Source organism: Astatotilapia calliptera, chromosome 20 (assembly GCF_964374335.1).
Source record: "Astatotilapia calliptera chromosome 20, fAstCal68.1, whole genome shotgun sequence".
NCBI lineage: Eukaryota > Metazoa > Chordata > Actinopteri > Cichliformes > Cichlidae > Astatotilapia > Astatotilapia calliptera.
The window spans coordinates 30,435,155-30,455,685 of record NC_137441.1 but is presented as its reverse complement, the minus strand read 5'-3'; the positions used below and the strand labels follow the sequence as shown (position 1 = coordinate 30,455,685).

At 40.2% G+C, this 20,531-nt stretch overlaps 1 protein-coding gene across 1 annotated transcript; it reads right to left on the bottom strand.

Annotated features, from left to right (window-relative positions):
• Positions 1–80: 80 nt before the first annotated feature.
• On the bottom strand, positions 81–19,990 carry kif5aa (kinesin family member 5A, a). Its single transcript, XM_026154081.2, has 29 exons — positions 19,358–19,990; positions 16,604–16,691; positions 16,440–16,513; positions 16,124–16,228; positions 15,880–15,928; positions 15,693–15,748; positions 15,515–15,602; positions 11,874–11,998; positions 11,614–11,718; positions 10,761–10,909; positions 9,931–10,079; positions 9,587–9,765; positions 9,301–9,369; positions 8,896–9,102; positions 7,515–7,661; positions 7,232–7,420; positions 6,918–7,035; positions 6,742–6,803; positions 5,988–6,097; positions 5,684–5,785; positions 5,492–5,552; positions 5,322–5,393; positions 4,689–4,793; positions 4,198–4,414; positions 3,931–4,105; positions 3,647–3,726; positions 3,441–3,480; positions 3,079–3,164; positions 81–2,615 (listed from the first exon to the last, which is right to left on the bottom strand). The coding sequence occupies exons 1-28, from the start codon at positions 19,484–19,486 to the stop codon at positions 3,086–3,088; spliced, it is 3,129 nt and encodes a 1,042-aa protein (XP_026009866.1). The 5' UTR covers positions 19,487–19,990; the 3' UTR covers positions 81–2,615; positions 3,079–3,085.
• Between the last annotated feature and the right edge of the window lie 541 nt (positions 19,991–20,531).

The window sequence follows — 20,531 nt, the reverse complement described above, 5'->3', positions numbered from 1 at the left end:
ACTAGGTGGCGCCATTTTCGTCTGTCAGTGTGGGACTGCCTCACACGCTTCCCAAACCCAAATGACTCGCTCCGACACACTCCTTTCTACAAGTTTATTGAACTTTTTACTACAACACATACAATATAGCATAGTGATGAGTCGATATATACAGAGATGTTTGCCCGGTGATTCTTCACATATTCATGTTGACGCTACACTATAGGCATACAGAAATAAATAAAACAAACATTTGTCTGAACAAAGAGCGTGCGCATTTCTTTTGCATCTTACTATGTCATCTGCACGCTATTGTACTTACAGGATTAACAATATATAGCACATGTATTTAGATATGTTCAAATCAGATAACAGGTAACAATATAGTACACACTCCCCTCTAAATTCTGATTTATTACACTTAAAACATGATGTCCAATAGAGGGTCCACAGTAGGGTCTGACCAGGAGATTATTACATTTTGAATGTAATGTGTGAGAAAAGAGATGTTGTATGTACAATTCTGTTATGTTAGAGTAAGATTTATCTTTTAATCCCCTTCCTTTGCTTAGCTTTCACTAGGACAAACGGATCTGATTGTTTATCAGCAGTCATATAGTTTTAAGTCTAGGGTTAGGAGGAAGACAATGGGGCTGGACCACGGTAGCTATGATTGGGAATGTGAAGCCCTGAGATGTTGTTAATGCCGGTAAAAGCATCAGGCTGAGTGGTGCTGTCACGAATGATCACAAACATGAGAAAGATTAGGGATCGCATAAATGAGAACACTCCTGCTTGGATATTTTACATTGGGAATAAATCTGGTTATATTAAAAAAAAACAAAAAAACAAAACATAAATAAATTAAAATAAAATGTAGGATTAATTACCCTGTAAAGACACCAGATTCACTTTAATCCCTTTTATTCTGCTAAAAGCATAAAATCAAACTAACATTTTCAGTTTTTACTGGTTTTATTCAGCGATTCACCTTCATGCAAAAACATCCACTTGTCCGTTACACGCCAAAGCAACGCTGCTTTCTTCCATCCTGATTGGCTGGTCAGGATTTCTCACAGAAGACTAACAGCACAACCTGTCAAAGTGCTCCAGACTGGTGGCTGCTCAGCTGGAGACTCACCTGCAAAACCTCCCCAACCGCTGGATTTTTGAAACAAAAATGAACCACTAAATAGAATCCATGGATTTGCCAAATGTTGATATGTTTTCACATCACGTTTAGAGATCCGAATTCAAACAAGGCCTGTAGAACTTTAAATTAGAAGATGTAAACAGCATCTTAATCTAAATGATTTTTGCGAGCCCCTATTTTAGCCCAGCTCTGATCCTGTGACAAGATGGAGACAGAAAATGGGCATGAATGGAAGAGATAACGACAGCTCTGATCAGACATTTCAATCTACTTACAGGTGGGGTTTTCTAAAGTTGCAACTTTCTGTAGAAACTCTAAGATCCGTCCTCATTCTGCATTTGCAAGGATGATATCTTATCATAAAGTTATAAGTTTATATAATAAGCAGCTCTAGAGGTAGTAGTTACAAATGTTTGCAGAGAATGTGTGTGAGTTTGATCATGAGAAGTCAATTCATATTAAGGCTTGGTTAGAAGACTCATAAAGTTTGACGTGGGGAAGGGGCCACATTAAATGGAACGTGGGCATCATTATCCAGAATGAAAAAGTGCATCAAAAGACTCCAACCTCATTGTATCCAAGCATTTACAAAAGGATTTCTCACTACAGACGGTTTGATTGAGCTGGGTTTCCCCTCACATATTTTTTCTCTACTCATCTCTTACCTTAAAAGAAAGGATCCAGGTATCATTTTTGCAATATAATGTGTTTAAAACACAATGACAACATCAAAAAAACGTCTTGGACTCAGATTTTGTTATCAAAAGATAACCTAAAGCTCTGAAACCACAATCAGGATTAATGGAAACCCGCTCTCTCTTTCTGACATCTGTCGAAGTCGATCAGACTTGACTCACAGCATACCAGCTCCCCGAATGGACTCATGACACAGGCAAAGATTGGAAAGCTAACCCGCTAAGTGACATGCACGCAGTGTGTGAGTCTTCTGTTACAAGCTGGTGTTGCATACTATACTCTTATTTATGACAGAGAAAAAGGTCATGTCTGCCTACAGTATGTCATCCATATGATGCCCTTAAGAAGATGTGTGCAGGGAGTGGGGAAGGCTGTGCATTCACACAAACAGTTGCTGGTCAAAAACCTCTACTGGAGTATACGGCACTATTATTTACAACATGTGTGTACTAACTGATCAGATATGGGGTCAGCCCCGTTTCAGTTCAACCACCCCGAGAGGTGATCAGCATCAGTGGCATGTGTTGAAAAATTGATTGCCTGGGGGCGTTCCTTGATTAAAAATATCGGATTTAATCCTGATTGAACTGAAAAGGACCGGACCCCAAACCTGAGGGCAAGTGTTCACCATTGGAGCAGGAAAGGGCTTCAACTAATTAGAAGACTACAGGGCTACAGATCTTGGTTGTCATCATTATCGGTGATGCAGTGCAGGGTTGAGGGGGCCAGGCTGCATGCAAATGGGAGGGGGAGGGTCCGGTGGACGGGTACAGTGTTTGGTCATCTTCTGCAAAGAGACAGTAACAGGAAGTTAGAGTTCAGAGAAACAGAAGTCAATTCAAAGCTCTACTGATGATTAGGAACTAACTTTTAGGAATTTTTGCCATTAAAGCACATTTGTTGTGTTTGTTTGAACACATTAGATCAATATGATTATCATCTATTGTGCATCTGCAACCTATTATACAAACAGTAAAATAAACTTGTAGACTGATTTTCTCAGCTATGATACTCAGGTTTTACCCTATCTACAGTGGTGGACTAGTTAGGAAGCACGTGCAGTTGTAGCAAGGAGGCCATATGCTGACATTTCCTCCTTTTTCTAGGATTATTTTATCATAATCCCTCAAAAATACAGTATACTGATGAGGCTTTGAGTTATGACTGTTAAGGTAGGGGATTTGAGAATGAAGTGTCAGCGAGTGTCTGCAGAAAATTGTGTTTATGACTCAGTAGACTTTGTTAGTTACCAAGGTATTAACTTGCAGCAGTCTCCTGCTGAATCATGTAGTGCCTGTTTGAATCATCCACCTCGCTGCCACAGTGAACTTCACTCCTGTTAACGCAGATACACAAAAACAACACTGCATAACCAAATATATATCATCCTTATGTACCATTTATCACTCCAACTGGTTCATCCAACAATCCACAAAAATCCACATTAAGTTAATTTGTGATTCTGGCCCAGTGTAAAACTGGGATGCACAGTAGCCATCCTGTACTCGATAAGAGGTTAAGAAAATGGATTGCACTCAAACTGCACACACAATTAAATAAAAATAAGTAAAGCAGCCAAACTAACAAGAGAAACTGCGACTGATGTCCTCACCTGTTATCATTAATGTCTCTGCCTTCACTGATGCTGTTACCTGTTGGAAACAAGACATAGTTTTATCAGTTTGTTTGCAGTAGCATAAAAAATAAGAAAAACTGAGCTGCTGACAATATTTGTATTGTGTTAAAGCACAACTACCAGAAGTGCCATAGTAGGTGCAGGCAAACACACACACACACACACATTTAGATTGTACTTACCGTTGTCAATGTTGAGTGGGTAGGATTCCAGTATGTCCCCATTATATCTTCCTGCTCTGTAGCCCAGTGCTGTGGAAACTCTGTGGAAAACCCCACAGAAGAAACCATAGAGATGCACAATTATACATTTGGCCACACATTCAGCAGCAAACTTGAACAAAACAGGATGCTTCATTTTTAAGATCAATGCAGATTCTCAGTGACCTTAAAAATCAATCATAATAATGTGTGTTTACTATCTACTATCTGCCTGGAAAAGATGAAGAAAACTGATTTAAACCCACGTGTTGTTCTGGACAGAGTTGGGATTGCAGCTGACACTGGTGGACTGCTGTGGTGTCACGTTACTCTGGAAGAGGGCATTGCTGTAGGTGTTGGCGTGTTCAGTAGCACGGATGTAGGCGTAGAACGGGTTGGTGGGAGAGCAAACGGTCAGCTGTTTTGGTCTCACTGGCTTAGCTGTCGGGATGAAAAAACGATGTAAGACAGGGTACAGCTGCAAGGAAACTGGGTCACTGGGCTGCAGAATTAAGCATCAAGAAGTGCAGTACCGATCTGTGCTGCATGGGGACGCCTCATGGCATTCTTTGCCCTCATTGCATCTTTGATGCGGTCAACCTCCTGCTGGTAGCGACGGCGGTCCATCATGGCGCCCTCTTTGGCATCCCTCAGTGCAGTCTCCAGGGCCTTAACTCTCTCAGCAGTAGACCGAAGACGTTTCTCCAGCTTTGGAAGCTCACAGCGCAGATCTGCATTGTCACGAACCAGCTGGAGAGAATTTTCAGTCTGATTAATTCATTCACAAACTGTGCCTTTTGGACATAACACAGTTCTGTGTATTCAAAATCGCATTCTATGCTATATGCATTAAGTTTCTGTACAAGAATGTGCAGCTTGTGCAGGATTTTAATTATCTTCCAAAACTGCTTTGTGGCTAAGAATCAAACCACCACAACCGCAACTGAGATCTAATCCAAGCCCGTCTGCAGCGCAGGTTTGCATCAGTAAAACTTGTAACTGCTCTCATTTCTGGGTCATTCACCTGTTTGTGAACCTTTGTAAGCTGGTCCAAGTTATTCTCAAGAAAGGAAATCTTCTGCTTCTGGGTGCAAGACCCCCCGCTATCATCAGGTTCCATTTCGGAACTCTGCAGAGGAAAACAAAAAATGGAGGCAAAGGGTGAGATTTTATTTTGTCCCAAATGGCTGTAATACCTGCAGGGGTTAAGGCAGGCTGACAGAAGTTTTTCATTTAAATTTTAGTTAATCTACTGCTAAAAGAAGAGCTTAAAATTGGGTTTGAAGCTGTCTGATCTCAGCTCTCTGCAGGCCTTTTGTCCCAGCTGTTCTGCTTTTTTAAAAGCTTAAGAATTTTTTTTAATCAGTACAAACTTTAGTCGGAAAATTTACATGATCTGACCAAAAAAATGAACAGTTCATTCCGTATGGCGACACCCAATATTGATTGTTTGACTAAATGCTTGTGTCTAGTTTTACCCAGAAAGGACATTTCTTCATGCAACATATCAAATATTGAAGGGGATTAGAGGGATTAAGGATGCTATTGTTTTTCCTACTCAGGTTTAGCAGGCAATATTAAGGTCACAGACCTCTTAAAACCCTCTTAGCGTGTTTTTAAAAAAAGAATTCCTTTCATTTATTACTCGATGCCTTACTTTTTTAACTCGCGACGTGAGGTCTTGAACGAACAGCTTGCGCAGGTTGTGGAGGGTCTGGAGTTCGCGGGCCTGGATGACAGACAGATGGAGAGGAGGTTAGATAGGTAGACATCTGTGGATGATGTGAAATATGAAGCAGAGAGGTAGTGATAGTCTGTTTTACTCACGACAGTCTCCTCCAGACCCTTCAAGTCCTGTTTGGTCTGCTCATGGCGCTCGTGCAGGAATCTGACAGAAAAAGCAGAAGCATCATTAAAGATAAGAATAAGTCTTATCTTTATCATAACAAATCATATTGATGTATTGTTTTGAGTGCACTTTATAGGAATCTGAGAACAAAATGACCCCTGAACACTTACGAGAGCTCCTCCAGGCGTTCGCTCTTGGTACTGTCCTGGCTCTTCAGGCGTTCGAAGTCAGCGCGGATCTGAGCCAGCTCCAGTTCCAGTTTGGAGTTACGACTGCATGCATGAGGTATAAAAACACAAACAAGAAAAAAAAACACATGTTCAGAGACAGCAAGACAAACAGGAAACAGCATTAAAATACTTCATCAATACACACCAAACTGAATTGTTTTAACTGTCATCTTTAACAGTGTTAGCATGTAAGGAATAAGAAATAAAAAACATGTATGTAAAACAAATAAAGAGGACTACAGACTCATTGAGATCATCAATAATCCTCTGCTTCTCATTGATCTCATCCCGCAGGCGGGCCAGCTGCTTGTGGTGGAGACCACGGTGGGACTCTCCCTGATGACGAGGAGCTTTCTGGAAAAGGAAAAACAAAAAAGGAAGAGCGCCTCTTTAAAGATGCTGACCTATAAAATCTCACACTTTCAAAAAGAATGTGTTAAAATCCTGCACACACTGTTTGTGTCATTCACACATGTTGTGTTAAACTGTGCCCTAAATATGGTTTAAATAAAAGACAGAAAGAAAGAAAGAAAGAAAGAAAGAAAGAAAGTAAGAAAGAAAGAAAGAAAGAAAGAAAGAAAGAAAGAAAGAAAGAAAGAAAGAAAGAAAGAAAGAAAGAAAGAAAGAAAGAAAGAAAGAAAGAAAGAAAGAAGGAAATGAGACCACTGACAAACAACATGTGTTATATTGTCATTATTGTGCTGCTGTCTTCAATTGGGACATCATTGCCCTTAACTAGATATGCTGATGATTAAGGACAAAAAGTAACACATCTGTTCTGAGAGTGCAATATTTACTTCAATCACCTTTGCATTAAAAACTGAAAATGAGCAAAAAGTCTCTGTTAAGCACAGTGAGCGCGGTCACCATAATAGATCCCACTAAAAGTCCCAAAATACCAGGTCAGACTGGAATAATACTTTGAATGTGTACTGGACCCAATGTCAGAAATGTACTCACTGCTCTGCATTAAATTCTTTTCTAAGGAGGCTTCTTACCTTCACATTTCCATCCTCAGTCTCACCCTTCTCTCCATCCTTCTCCTCAAGCAGGGAGTTATCTTATAGAAGCATAAAATAACAAATTCAACCAGTATGAGCAATTTCCGCAAAGGTTTTAGTCACATATTAATATTTTTACACCATGATTTTCTGTGTGTGTGTTTCTGTGTTACCCTGGTCTTGCAGCTTGGCCAGCTCCTCGCTCAGGGAGTCGTGGCTCTCCTCCAGCTGTCTCTTCTTCTGCTCCACACTCTGCATGTACTCTGTCAGAGAGCGGATCTTTGCCTCATGCTGTAAAAAGACAAGTGTCGCCCCACCCCAGGACATCAGAGACATAATAACTCAATCTCTGCTAACAAGAACAGATATCTTAGATATATTATTTTCTACATTCTGTCTGTTTCTTTTTATCTCACGCCCACATATGTTCTCATAAATCATCAATTTCATTCTATTTTGTGATGCCTCATCATAGCCTATCTCTTACCTGAGAGATAAGGAGCTGGCAGGAGGAAAGCTCCCTTCCAGTCTCTTCCATCTTGCGGTGGCACTCCAGCTGCATGTTCTCCAGCTGACGGCAACGCTTCACCATGCTCTTCACCTCCGACTTGATCTTGCTGATGTAGAGGCGGGCCACAGTGAACTCCTCCTCGATTGCACCACTGATCTCCACTGGCTAAGAGTGAAAATGAAAGCAATATTTTTTTGTTAACAAGAATTTCTCCATCGGTGCTTGATACTCTAAATGAAACCTCTGTGATCGTGCTCACCAGCTTTATCTCCCCATTACCCACGATGGAGCTGAACTCGCTGAGGTCCCTCATCAGCCCGTTGAGGACCTCAGCTATGCGTTTGCGCTGCTGACCGCTCACCTCCTGCATACGAGACAGCTCTGCCTCCAGCTCCATCAGACTGGCCTGTAAAATAAAAGAAGGTGAGCACCTAAGGAGAACTAAAGCCTTTTAATTGCATCTGGACCTTCATTAAAAATACACAAATGAAAAATCAGCAGACTGGCTGAAAAACTTTGGGAGAAAGTCAAGATTAAGATTAAGATTTACTGTAGGAGAGGAATACTAATGAGTCATACTCAAGACCACAGAGCTCTAAACTTATCGTATTGCTGTGGTGCCGCCTACCGTTTAGTGTGAGATATATTAAGGTCCATAAATACTTGGATAATGACTCAATGTTATTATGATCAGGATGTGATTGAAGTGCAGGCTTTCAGCTTAAATTTACCTAGTTCAACAAAAGCATTGCGTTTACTTTTTAGGAATTACAGCCATTTTTATCCAGTCCCCCACTTTCAGAGGCTCAGAAGTAATTGGACAAACTAAAATCATTTTAAACCAAAGCATTGTTTTTAATAATTGGATGAAAATCATTTCCAGCCAATCACCAAATGCTGTGTTTCCTTCCTTGAGATGATCTGTCAGGTCTTTACTGCAGCTTCACCTTCAGCTGCTGCTTCGGGTCATTATCCATTTGTATTGTGAAAGGCTGTCCAATCACCAGAGAGTATAGGCCTGTAGACTTTTGGATTCATTCTGCTACAGATATCAGCAGTCACATGATCAATAAACACTAGCGACCTGGTTCCACTGGCAGTCATAGCATTGGCCTCAGAGAGAATATGATGTGGCCTGAATCACAAGTTTGTTTCTCTCCTTCATACTTTAACTGATGGTTAATTTCATGGGTTTTCAGCCTAATTATGGCCTTCTTTACTTGCACTAAAAGCTCTCGGGACCTCGTATTGAGAGTTCCAGTGAAAAGCTATAAAATGTAATTCAACACTTGGAATCAGCGCCATATATTTAATCAGAAAAGTGAATAATGAGGGACTAGGCTTTGAAAAGTCTGCACTTTAGTGCCAACTAGGTTATTTAATTTTACATCTACTATGGTGATGTACAGAGAATAATTACAAAAATTATTTCACTGTTCAAAATCTTTTAGATTTAGAAATCAAACCATTTTTGACTCCTATACAACTGCAGTGTTTTCCCCTCACAGTGCTGCTACAACAGGTGCTTGTCTCTGCAGTGCAATGAGGAAGCAAGCGGATCCTTCTGGTCCACCTCCTGTCTCTGAATTCAGACACCGTTCTGTTTGTCTCAGTAAATCTGTCGCACTCCAAACATTTACCATTTTCTGGGACAGTTGCTCAGCCAGCAGCTGGTTTTGCAGCCCCTTCTCCTCCACTTCCTGGCTCTTCTGGTCATAGTTGATGGCTAGTTCCTCCAGAGCTTGCAGCACCTCCTTCACCTCAGCCTTGGCGCAGTCGCTCTCCACCTGCAGCCTGCCGAGTTCAGCCTGGACTTTGTCCCCATCACCCCTGGATGAGGCCAGAAGCTGAAGAATGGGAGGTAATAAAAAGAATGGGAGATAACAAGGAAGATAGAGGCAAATGTGGGCATTAAGGTAAGATCTTAGAAAGAAAACAAGCTGCTTAAAGCTTAAATTTTAGAATTAACAAGTATCCTCACACTCACAGCATGCGCACTCATACAGTGTGGATATGTTTGTGTGACTGAGTTTGTGTGATCTCACCTCATCCTGGTCCAGCATCTGCTGCTTCAGTTTCTCCACCAGCTGGCACTGAAGGTTGATCTCATCATCCTGCACACACATGATGGTATCATAAACACAAAAAGTCCATACTCTGTCACTTGGATGTCTCCAATATATAAATCAATAATTAAACATTAAATGGAAGTGAACAGGACCCCGAAAACATTTTGTTTCAATTATAAAATGTACACCATTGTTTTTACCATGCAGGTAGTAACAACAAGCAACAGAATGAAGGCACTGTGTGAGGAATGTATGCAAGAACCTTATCATCCAGCTGCTTATACAGCTTGCGTATCTCCTCCTCATACTTCTGCCGCTCCTCCTCAGAAATGCGAACCACAATGGAGGAGGTGTCATTGTCCAAAATGGGACGCTCCTCCACAGACTCGATACGGGTCACTATTTCCGATGTAGTCCTCTCAGTCTCGGGCACATCTTCTCCTAAATGGTAGGAAAAAGTGAACAAAGAAGACACATTACAATGTTGCACTTTAGTTTGTAATGTCAGCACAGAAGAGTTGGAGGTACGCAGCCTTGAAGTCCCCACCCCACACACACACCCCCACACCCCACCCGTGACCCACCAACACCTATATTTGTTCTAACCGTTTCTCCAGCGGTTGAGCTCCGACTCGAGCTTCTGAATGGTCTCCTTCAGGGTCTTGTTCTTCTCCTTCTCCTTCTCATATTTCCTCTTCCACTGCTCTGCTGTCAGCTCCAGGTTGATTGAGGCGGTGTTCCTGATGGTCTTGGCACTGTGAGAAAGAAAGGGCTGATTATGTTATGTTCAACAGTCCTACTGAGTCCAAAAACTGTCCAAAAACTCAGCTTTACCGTTGTAATATGACCCCAAGGTAACATGAAACTTAACAGTCACAAAAAGCAAATAATGCTTCACATTTTTTTAAAATATCAGGTAATAATTTGGTCTTCAGATCCTTCCTTGGCTTTGTGGAATAAAAACAAATGTACAAGAGCCACATCAGTAGGTATCTGAGACTGTATTGTTTTTTTAGGTCATGCTCAAAATAATTTGTTGCCCTGATTTTAAAGGATAATCTTCCCTGCTGAAAAATGTGACAACACATAAACACAGTATAAACACATTTCCTAGTTTACCTGCTATTTTAGGAGTTAAATTATCATATTTACCTGTTATTTTATCTACTCCTTGCTGAACCTGAGATTGGACTATTTAACTATCATGTGTAAATCTACATTTGAAGTCAAGCATGAATATCATATCAAGTAGGTTAAGATAAAAACATGTTGCTGAAATCATGTTTTCCAGCGCTGCTTTTGAAGGGTTAATGTTGTATAACTACACTACTTCATGCTAAAAAATATGTCTGCATGTGAAGAAGCAAAACACATTTTAGTGGTTTAGAAATAAACATCTAACATGACGTGTGATTTAAATCCACAGAGGCATCTACCGTTGTCCAAACATCAGAGTTGACTTGGTCTCAGTATCGTTGTAGCTGGAGGGAGAGCAGCAGATGAACATGGTGGTGCGACAGTTACCGCCGAGGGAGTCCTGCAGGATGCGGGTCATTTTGCTGTCACGGTACGGCACGTGAGTTTTCTACAGGACAGAGTAGGGATGATGAGAAAGGGTGATTAGAAGAAAAGAGAAAAAGATCAAGAGAAAACCGAGCAACATAAAGCAAAGGAACTGCCAGAACACTGCTTCATTTACTTTTGCTTCTTGATTTAATTTTAATCGTGCAAAAATTCATCAGCATAAATTCAGCAAACATTGCCCCTCAGCTTTTGGATTCTTAACCAGGACTGGAACTGCTTTTTAACGTGCCAGATTGGTTGTGCCATATCCAACTACTCTGAAAATTAGCAGGCATAGTTTTGGCATTTCATGGCCAAATCTGGTGAGCTGGCAGGAATGAAAGAGAAAAATCATGAGTGTGGGTACTGAGCAGGTCAACAGGCAGACAGTTGGTGTCCATGTGTGTTAGAAATGAGGTAAACAAAACACTTTATAATGTAGAGAGTGAATTACACATGTTTCAGTTTATTTAAAGTCACTAAATTCTAGAATAAAAATAAGGTTCACTGGTGGAAAACCTAATTATTCTTCTCTGTATTTAAATTTCAGTTTAATTTACTCCTTAAATATAAATCGTTCTTCTATGTTCCTAAAAAAGTTTAACATCGAAGTCAAAGGAGCAGGAGCCCAGCTTAAAAATACAAATCCTTTACTGTAAATCACAAACTGTTATTTTTGAGGCACACCGTCCCATGGAGATAGTGGAAAGAGTGAAAGTAGCTCACCGTGCCCTCAGCCAAGGCAGAGATGACATTTCCGAGAGCCGAGAGAGACTTGTTGATGTTTTTAGCCTCATCCAGGACGGCACCTGCAGCTCCGGTCTTACTGACCTGGATTAAAGAAAAACAGGGAGCGAATGAAATCAAAGAACGGAGAATGTGATGGAAAAACAGGCTTACTCATTACCTAAAACTGCAATGTAAACAAAGAATAATGTAAAATAATCACACAATAGTCATTACAAGCATTTACAAGTCTTTCATACCTTCTCACTGCCAGCCAGATCCACCAGGTACAGTTTTCCACACAGCTTCTGCTCCGTCTCCACGTGCTCCTGCTTGATGTTGATCAGGAAGATGCTGTGGCTACGAGAGCTGTGCTCATTCATGTCTACACAAACAACGACAACACAACATTCAGAGAAACATCCATTTTCTTCCGCTTATCCAATTCAGAGTCACAGGAGGGCTAGAGCCTAACACAGAGAGACAGCCAACCAGTCACACTCACAACTACGACCAACTGAGAATCAGCAGTTAACCAAACTACACTAACTACAACTAACTGAGTCTATTAAGTAGAAATGCAGAAAATGGAATAAACAAAGGTCCTAGAATTGATTTTTTTATCTATTTAATAACTACAATACTGTGACTCATCCTTTCTGCTGATGGAAGACTATTACACTTCAGTCCTAATCATGCTTTAATGACCAACAACATGAATTTAAAAAATGTGGCTTCTAGATTTTTATCCAACATTTTGTTCAAAAGTTGTCTTTGTACCAAGAAAAAATGTGTATTATGTGCTATATGTTATTATAACACAGCAACTCAGTCAAGGAATAATACTTTTGTGTTTTACACGATGGCTACTATGATATAAACCCCATTTTAGACAACTGAGTGCCACTAAAGTCACCGCAAAGGAACCCATCAGTAACACTGCAGGACTAAGAATGAACAGTTATTTAAAAACTACCTTGTCAAAACCAAGCATGACCCAGAACCCAAGCTCATCACTGACTGCTGAGTCAAGAATTTGTTGGTGATAATTAATATAGCCCGAATTTACAAACAATGGGCAAAAAAGTTCTGGTAATTTTGTATACTGTATACTAAATTTGTATATTGTCTTCTCAGGCTGACTTCGCTTCAGGCATTTCAATGCATTTCATTCTCTAGGGCTCATCTCTTTATTTTTTAAATAACCAATCAATAAAGAGTAATTCAGGGGTGGATCTTAAATCTTTCACATTTTGTCAACCAGACCAGCCATCACTGCAGGACAGTGGTATCAGCATTTCACAGAGAACAGGCATCAAACAGCATTGATCTAAAAGCTTCTCGCCTCTCAGACGGAGTTCAGGTTTCTCTGCAGATGATATCTGAGGGCATGAGCTCAGCGCAGTGCTGAGTGTCGGCCCATCCAACTGTTATCAGCACACCGTTCTGCAGCACAGTGAGTCAGCAGCCATCGACAGGAAGCAGACAACACTGTGGTGCTCAGCATCACAGGCTATAGTAAGTCCTGTCCACTGCTGTTTCCACCCAGGCTGTTTTACAGGACAAATTGGTATAAATGATCATTTTTACCCTTTAAGACTAGTGGACACACTATATTTTGCTATGACTGATGTCTACATTCTTTTCATTTAAAGTGCCTCATAAGGAAATTTGCTGATTATCTCTCCCTCAAACAACCAATAATAAACAACAATAGAAAGTCCACACACTATTTTAACTTGTACTATGTACTGCTGTTATTAAGCTGCTTGAGGATGCTACATAGATAAGATTTAAAAAATGAGGAAAAAACAAGTTTTTGTCACTTTTTGTTTGAGTGGAGGAACTCTTCTGACAGAGCGCAAGCTGCAGGTCAGTGGAAAGTGTGTGTGTCGGGTCAGACAGTGTTTTATTAGCCTGTCTGCTAAGAGACTGCTCACAGATCAGCTCAAAGGATGGATGACTGAAGCCGTCGATACTATGGAAAAAGCAAGAAACTAGCTTTTTGACATGTACTCCCTGTTTTTATATTGGCAGCTTAAAATGATTTAAACCGTTTGAATGGAGAGACTTTGCATTTTGAAACAAAGGATGAGAAAAGGCTTATAGAGCAGGGCAGCACAACTTTTTGTTCTGCATCAGACTATTGATTTGTTTTTTCATGGAGGTTTTTAAGTCCATTTGCTACATTATCACCCCAACAAACAGCCTTCAGCTTTATTGACTTTCCAGAAGCTTTGGACGTCTCAGGGCTCTATAAAGTGGCCCAAGATGCTTACCTCTGTATTAGCATTGAAAATGAGTGAATTAGATTTCTGGAATATTTTACCATGTTTGCAATCTGTGATAACTGCATACACAGACCTCTTATATTACTGTTTTTACAGGAATTATCATTTAACTGAATTTTTTCAGTTAGATGATAGAAAGTCTGTTTTTTTTTTTACCCTTTTTTTCATTTGTTTTATCACATGGCATATTTAATTTATTTTATGATGAATGGGACTTTTTACTCTGACCTATTTTCATATTCTTGCTACACTACCTACATGCTGAGATCATCAGATTACTATTTAAAAGAAGGCTGACTGCAGTTAATTAAAGGCACACACTAGGAAGGAGGAATGTTAAAAAAAGACAGAACAGCAGATTAAAATGTGAACGAATTTGTATTCTTCCACATCACTAGATAAAGTGTTTTTGACCAGAGTACAGCTCAATTAACTTTATAATATCGGTTTAACTGATATTCTCTGTTTTAAAAAAAAAAGCACTAAGATTGGAAAAATGTTGGCAAATGTTCTCCTGAAAAGTTGGAAATGATCACTTCTAAACTTCAAGTATTCCATTTTAACAAGACAAGATGGCTGCTTTTTTAGTCCACGCTGTCTCCCAGATTTTTTCACATTTACAGCAAACTAATGGATCAACATACAAAGGTACTGCTTTATTTCTGAACTACAGACGATCTGCAGTAGGTGGTAGCTTAAAAATCCATTTCAATCACTTTGCAGAAAAGCCCATTTTCAAAAGATTTCACAGAAAGACTTTGTGTGTACTAACACACACACACACACACACACACACACACACACACACACACACTGAGGCACGAAATGCATTAACTCTGAATGGCGGAGATCTGTGCAGGCTGAGATTTATAAGTGTGAAGCAGTGCTGATGTTTTTTGTTTGACACAGAATCCCAAAGCAGATCTGACCTCATTCTTTTTTTTTAGTCTGCAGTGGAGTTCAGCTCTGAGTCAGCACACAACCCACAGAAAAGCAAAACACACACACACACACACACACAAACACACACACAGTTGTGATTTTTTGGAGCGATATTTATCAGCAGGGTTTCTTTATTATTGTAATATTGCTCGGTAAAAATCTATACTGCTAAATATTTAAGACATACTTACAATCCTGCAGAAAACCAATTCAATTTACAGGAGGAGCAAAGTGCAGCAGCTCCTGATGCTTGTTATGACTTTATTAAAATAAATTTTTTCTTTCCCAATTTGTTATTGTCATACAAACCACTTCATCTCTCACAATTGCATCACATTATGAAATGCATATAACAGAACCTCATTTCTGCGAAAATGAGTGAGGCTTTTTGTGATAATGCACAATAACATGCTGATTACATAACACATTAACAGGCCACATGAACTCAGCTGCCATCTCATGCATCACTAACAAGTCCTGAGAGCTAATATTAGCAACAGTGAGAAACTAGAACTGGTATTCTGGTACGGAGCAGTAAGAAATCAGAAACGTTACAGAGTAAACATTCAGATTTGTCTTTTTGTTACAGTATTATATATAAAAATTATGGGGGGAAAACATCAGTCAGGACTGTACTACTCATCTGTAACGCAAAGATAAAGACTCACTAGTCACAGCAACGTGGCGGTTATTTTTGCCCTCATCAATCACATCCATAACTTCATCAGGGCTTGAAACGAAGCGCTCAGTGCATCCCTAAGGACAGGAGAGGAGAGGAATAGGAGACAAGCATATTATCATTTACCTGATGCAGCCCATGAACAGATATTCAGGTAGGACACCTACCTTCACATATGGCACCCTGTTCTTATCCTCATGAACAGACAGGTTGGTCTTTGTCACTAAAAAGTAAATAAAGGAAAATCAATGACTTTTTTGGAGGATCTTTTAGAGCAAACAAAAAATGCTGCACTGGTTAATCACAGTGGTAAATCAAAATAAATTGACGTGAGTTATTTATTCTAATACTAACCGTCCAGGAGATCACGGATTTTATCCATATAGATCTCAAAGTAGGAAACCTGTTGGAGAAGAAAAAAAAGTTTCCTCATATGGGAAAAAAAAACCTTTAAGTGAATTATTGTTTGAAGAGGGTTTTCACCCTGCAGAAAATCACTTATTAAAAGAAGGCATGTCCAAACAAAGCATAGCACAGTGAAACAAAAACATAAACATAATACAAGATAAGACATCAACGCATGTAACAAATGTGACACCTTGATGTGGAATTCAAGGTTTTCATCCATGGCAAAGATGTGATTGAAAATGTCCTCGGCGATGCGAGGAATGATACCCATCTGGTGAGGGTCGTGCAGCTTGCCCTGCAACAGGAAATTGTGCATGTAATTACATGTGAGACACAGCCACACAGTAAATTCTAGTTTGATATATTTCCTTCATTATAATAATGCCTTTAAATTTCCATAAATTCTCTGGTAAATCACCATCCATAAGAGGGAAAATGGGTATGTAACAAAGAATCAGCATAATAGCCCAATGCTCAAAAAAAATGAACATTAAAAGAAAATTTACCTCCATAGTGTGAGTCTTCCCGGAGGAGGTTTGTCCATATGCGAAGATAGTGCCATTGTATCCACACAGCACATCTATAAGCAAGAAAAAACAAGAAAATGAGGTTACGCAACATGCGTTCACTAATTTGAAGAATTGTAATTTATTTAGCAGCTCATCCATACCTTTCACGATCTGCTTGGCACAGGTGTTGTAGACTTGCTCCTGGGTGGTGTTGGTTGGAAACACCCGATCAAACGCATAGGACTTTCCCTGCATAGACAAGGAACAAGAACAAACAGATCATAAAATCCTACTGAAGTACAACTAATGGTTCAAATGAATGCATCCTTTGTTCCCGACCAAGCATTAAGGAAGAATGATGGTGCATTAAAACATCAAAACTTTAATAAGAGTTGCTTTTTCCATGACATTATCCATACTATAACTGGGCCACATCTGTGAAGGAATGTTCTAAAGTACTCACGTACAAATTAGATAACAGAGTCACCGAGTGCTGAGGTGCATAGTGCTTAAAAGTCTCTAACACTCTGGAGGTTTGGAGCAGTTACTAAGTCATTAATATCAGCACAAAACTGTGTGCCAGGAGCTTCGTGGGTTTCCATTGGCCGATCAGGTCCTGTAGGTGTACGTGTGTAAATCAAAGGTGAAACAGAGTCTGAAATGCAATTGTGTAAAAATGCCTCTTGGTGGATGTAAAATAGTCAGAGACATATTTCATCCTTGATGTAGCATCTTCATATTACTGGCTGGGCGTACTGAAATGCTTCATTTCTAGCATCATGCTGTATATTGTACTACATACGAAAACTAAAATGTAAATATGAAAACTTCTAAGTGGGTTAAGTACTAAATTAATTCTTGGTTGGATACAGCAAATTTCTTAACAGCTGACGATTACAGTTGACAGTTTAATGTTTGAACAGACCAAGGCTAGCTGTTTCGCCTCCAGCCTCAGCATCGACCTGCTAAATGGAACAAAACTCTAGTTAATAATTCCAGTTTAATTGCTGAAAGTGATAAATGCTCAGAGTTTGCTGCCCGGTAACAGAGATTCATCACACTCTGAAACAGAAAACAGGAGCATATCTTATGGCTTATTATAAAGGTATTAAATAAATGCAAGCATAAAATCTAATGATGAACAGGTAGCTGGACACAATGTAAAAAAACAAGGGACAAAAATCATCCAAATGAAGCTCATATCCTGTTTATACAAGTCTAAAATTGAGTCTGTATTTTGTATTTTTTAAATGTTGTCCTCATGATAGATCGGTTCCTCCTAAAATCCACAGTCACTGTGTGAGACACTGACGAGTGACTCAGCCCAGACAGGCACGGCTGCAGAAACCAGGCTAATAAAACCCTGAATGTCACCATCCCATCTGAGGCAGAGTCCACAAAGCAACGCAGAATGATGCTGCCAGAATATGAGCCGTAGAAAATGTCATTAACAAATTGACTCATCTGCAGACCACCCCCACGCCAGCATGATTGAACAGAGAGACAATTCAGTCCCGGGATGAGGGAGGTTGGGAGGGATGAAGGAGGCACACAAAGAGGCATAAAAATGGAGATGGGAGGACAAATGGAGATGAGCATTGAGACAGTAACGACAAAAGACTGAGAGAAAAACACCAAAGCGGGATGAGATAGTTGATAAAGCCAGAATGGGAGGCACAAAAAAAGGTGCAGCCAGAAAGGAGATAAAGCAGGTCAGTCAGAGATGCCTGAGCTCACTGAATGATTATTGATCATCTCTATGGGCAATTAGAGGGATCAGTTTCTGGCTCTACTGCATCATGCTGAGGGGAGAGAGGAAGGTCAGGATGAGATATTTCCATTACTGGTAGACATGATTTCAACATGATTCCTCCCTCTGCATATTAGATACGTCATTTGTACTTTAATTAAAATACTAAAACTACATAAATACATTGAAAAAGCACAAATATTTCTTTGAAGTCAGCGTCTCGTATACTGAATATGGCAGACAGTTAACTTTCTAGTTTCCAGTGGTTTCTTTAAACTATGTAATTTTCATTAGACATTCAAGCAGTGTTGTTGCAGGCACAAGGCATAAGATGACATTGTTGGATATAAAAAATAATTTTAGGACATATTTTTTGTTTGTTTAACCTCAATAAAAAAAAATTGAAAACAGCAAATGAGAGATATGCGGCTTGTTCAGGTTTGGTTCCACCCAACAACCCTTCATCTGTCTTCTAAGCTGAAACATCTACTGCTTCGAGCATCTGCTGAGTAATAAACACAACAGAAATTAATTCAGTCTTGTGTTTTGCATATAAACAGGCCACGTTTTCTACTTCAGCACAGCAAAAGAAAAAAAAGATAAAAAATAAGAATAGAAACATTTTAAATCAATAAATAAAATGAAAAGCAAAGATGATTCTGGGCAATACTTTACATTTATTTCCCATTTATATACAGGTAACAGTTTAACAATTAAGGGCTCTTATATCTCCCATGCAGGAAAATAACTACCGGTATATAGGAAAATAACTAAAATGTGTATGTCATATACAGTTTGGAACATGTCATATAACCATCTATGCCTCTTTATAAATGTACCATAAAATGTTTAATGATGGTAAACTAAAGTAAGCATGATGATGGGCCTGATGTGTGTCATTCATAAGCTGCACGGTGCAGTCCTCAGTCAGCTGATGTAGGAGGCCAGAGTGCGCATTTAATCAATATTAGCTACATAAAAGCCATGTGTACTTGTTATGCTAGGTGAAAAGACAATTTAAGGGTAAAAAAGGAGGGGGGGGGTCCCCGTTCCTCCCCTGAATATTGTGTTTTCCTGCTGATCTACAACCCAAACAGATGGGCCGGGCTGATGATTTATTGATGGAGGGCCTTCCTGCACAACAAAGCGGCTTCTTTTTACTCACCCCGACGACGACGGTGTCATCTCCTTGGAATTTGGGTAGGAACTGGTCCCCACGTAAAATCTCCGACTGATTTAGAGGACGAAAGCGACACAGCACTTTTATGTTGCATTCCGCTGGGGCATCGGCCATTGCGCAGATTCAAGGTGGAGGATGCTGCTTTCTGCTGAGAGGAAAGATGCTGCTGACGCTGGAGGCGATTAGATCTTGGGCCTGATCTGTGCGTCTGAATAAGCTCTGAGTGATGCGCGCAGGATCCGGTCCTTTTATATCGAGGCGGCTCTGAGGATGGCGGATAGGTCGGCCTGTTTCTTACCCTCAGAGAGACGATAATAAATTTATGCGCAGCTGGACGGGTTTTCGTGTCGCAGTGAGGCGGCCAAGCTAAATTGGATGTCAAGGCGCAAAACAACCCCCTACATCATTAAAACAATGAGCTCTGAAGCGAATCGATTGCCCCTGCTTGTTTGTTTCTCGCTCGTCGGTTCCTTTTGTGTTGTTTCGTCCTTTCCCGTGCAGGGGCGGCGGTGGGTGTGCGTCTGGCCGGTTGAAGGTGAGATGCTGCTGGAAGGGCAGTGAGGTAAAGCTGCTGCTTGATCGCCCTCCTTTGGTCGCCACAGCGCCTCCTATCTGTAATCCGAGGAAGGGCGTGGTCTGCATCCGCCTCTTTAAAGTGGTACCCACAGCCTCAGCATCACCAAGGCCCAAGGTGAGGCGTCACATCTGAACAGAGGATCGAGGAATAACTTTGTTATCATATACATCACAAATAGTCGTTGGCTCTCATCCAAGGAATGACTGTACTGCTTGGAAAGCCATATGAAACATTTGGGGAAGAGAGATTATTGATTAAGGGATGATTAGGCTTCAGCTTAAAGTGGCATTACAGGCCAGGGTGATGCAGCAATATGTCAAGACAGCACATTGAATGTCAGAAACCTGTAATTAACACTGAAAATACAACTACTATGGAGTTGGGTTTTAGTATCATAAAATATGGGCTGTCTGCAGAAACACAGGAACCATCTATATGAGCTATTTGCAGGGTTCTGGTATTGTGCAAACAGACTGAAATTGAACTGTGGGTTTTCTTTTAGAGTGGTCACGTATGTTGCTTATGTATATATATATATTTTTTTTTCTATGTTTATGTTACATCTATCTATCTCTAGAATTT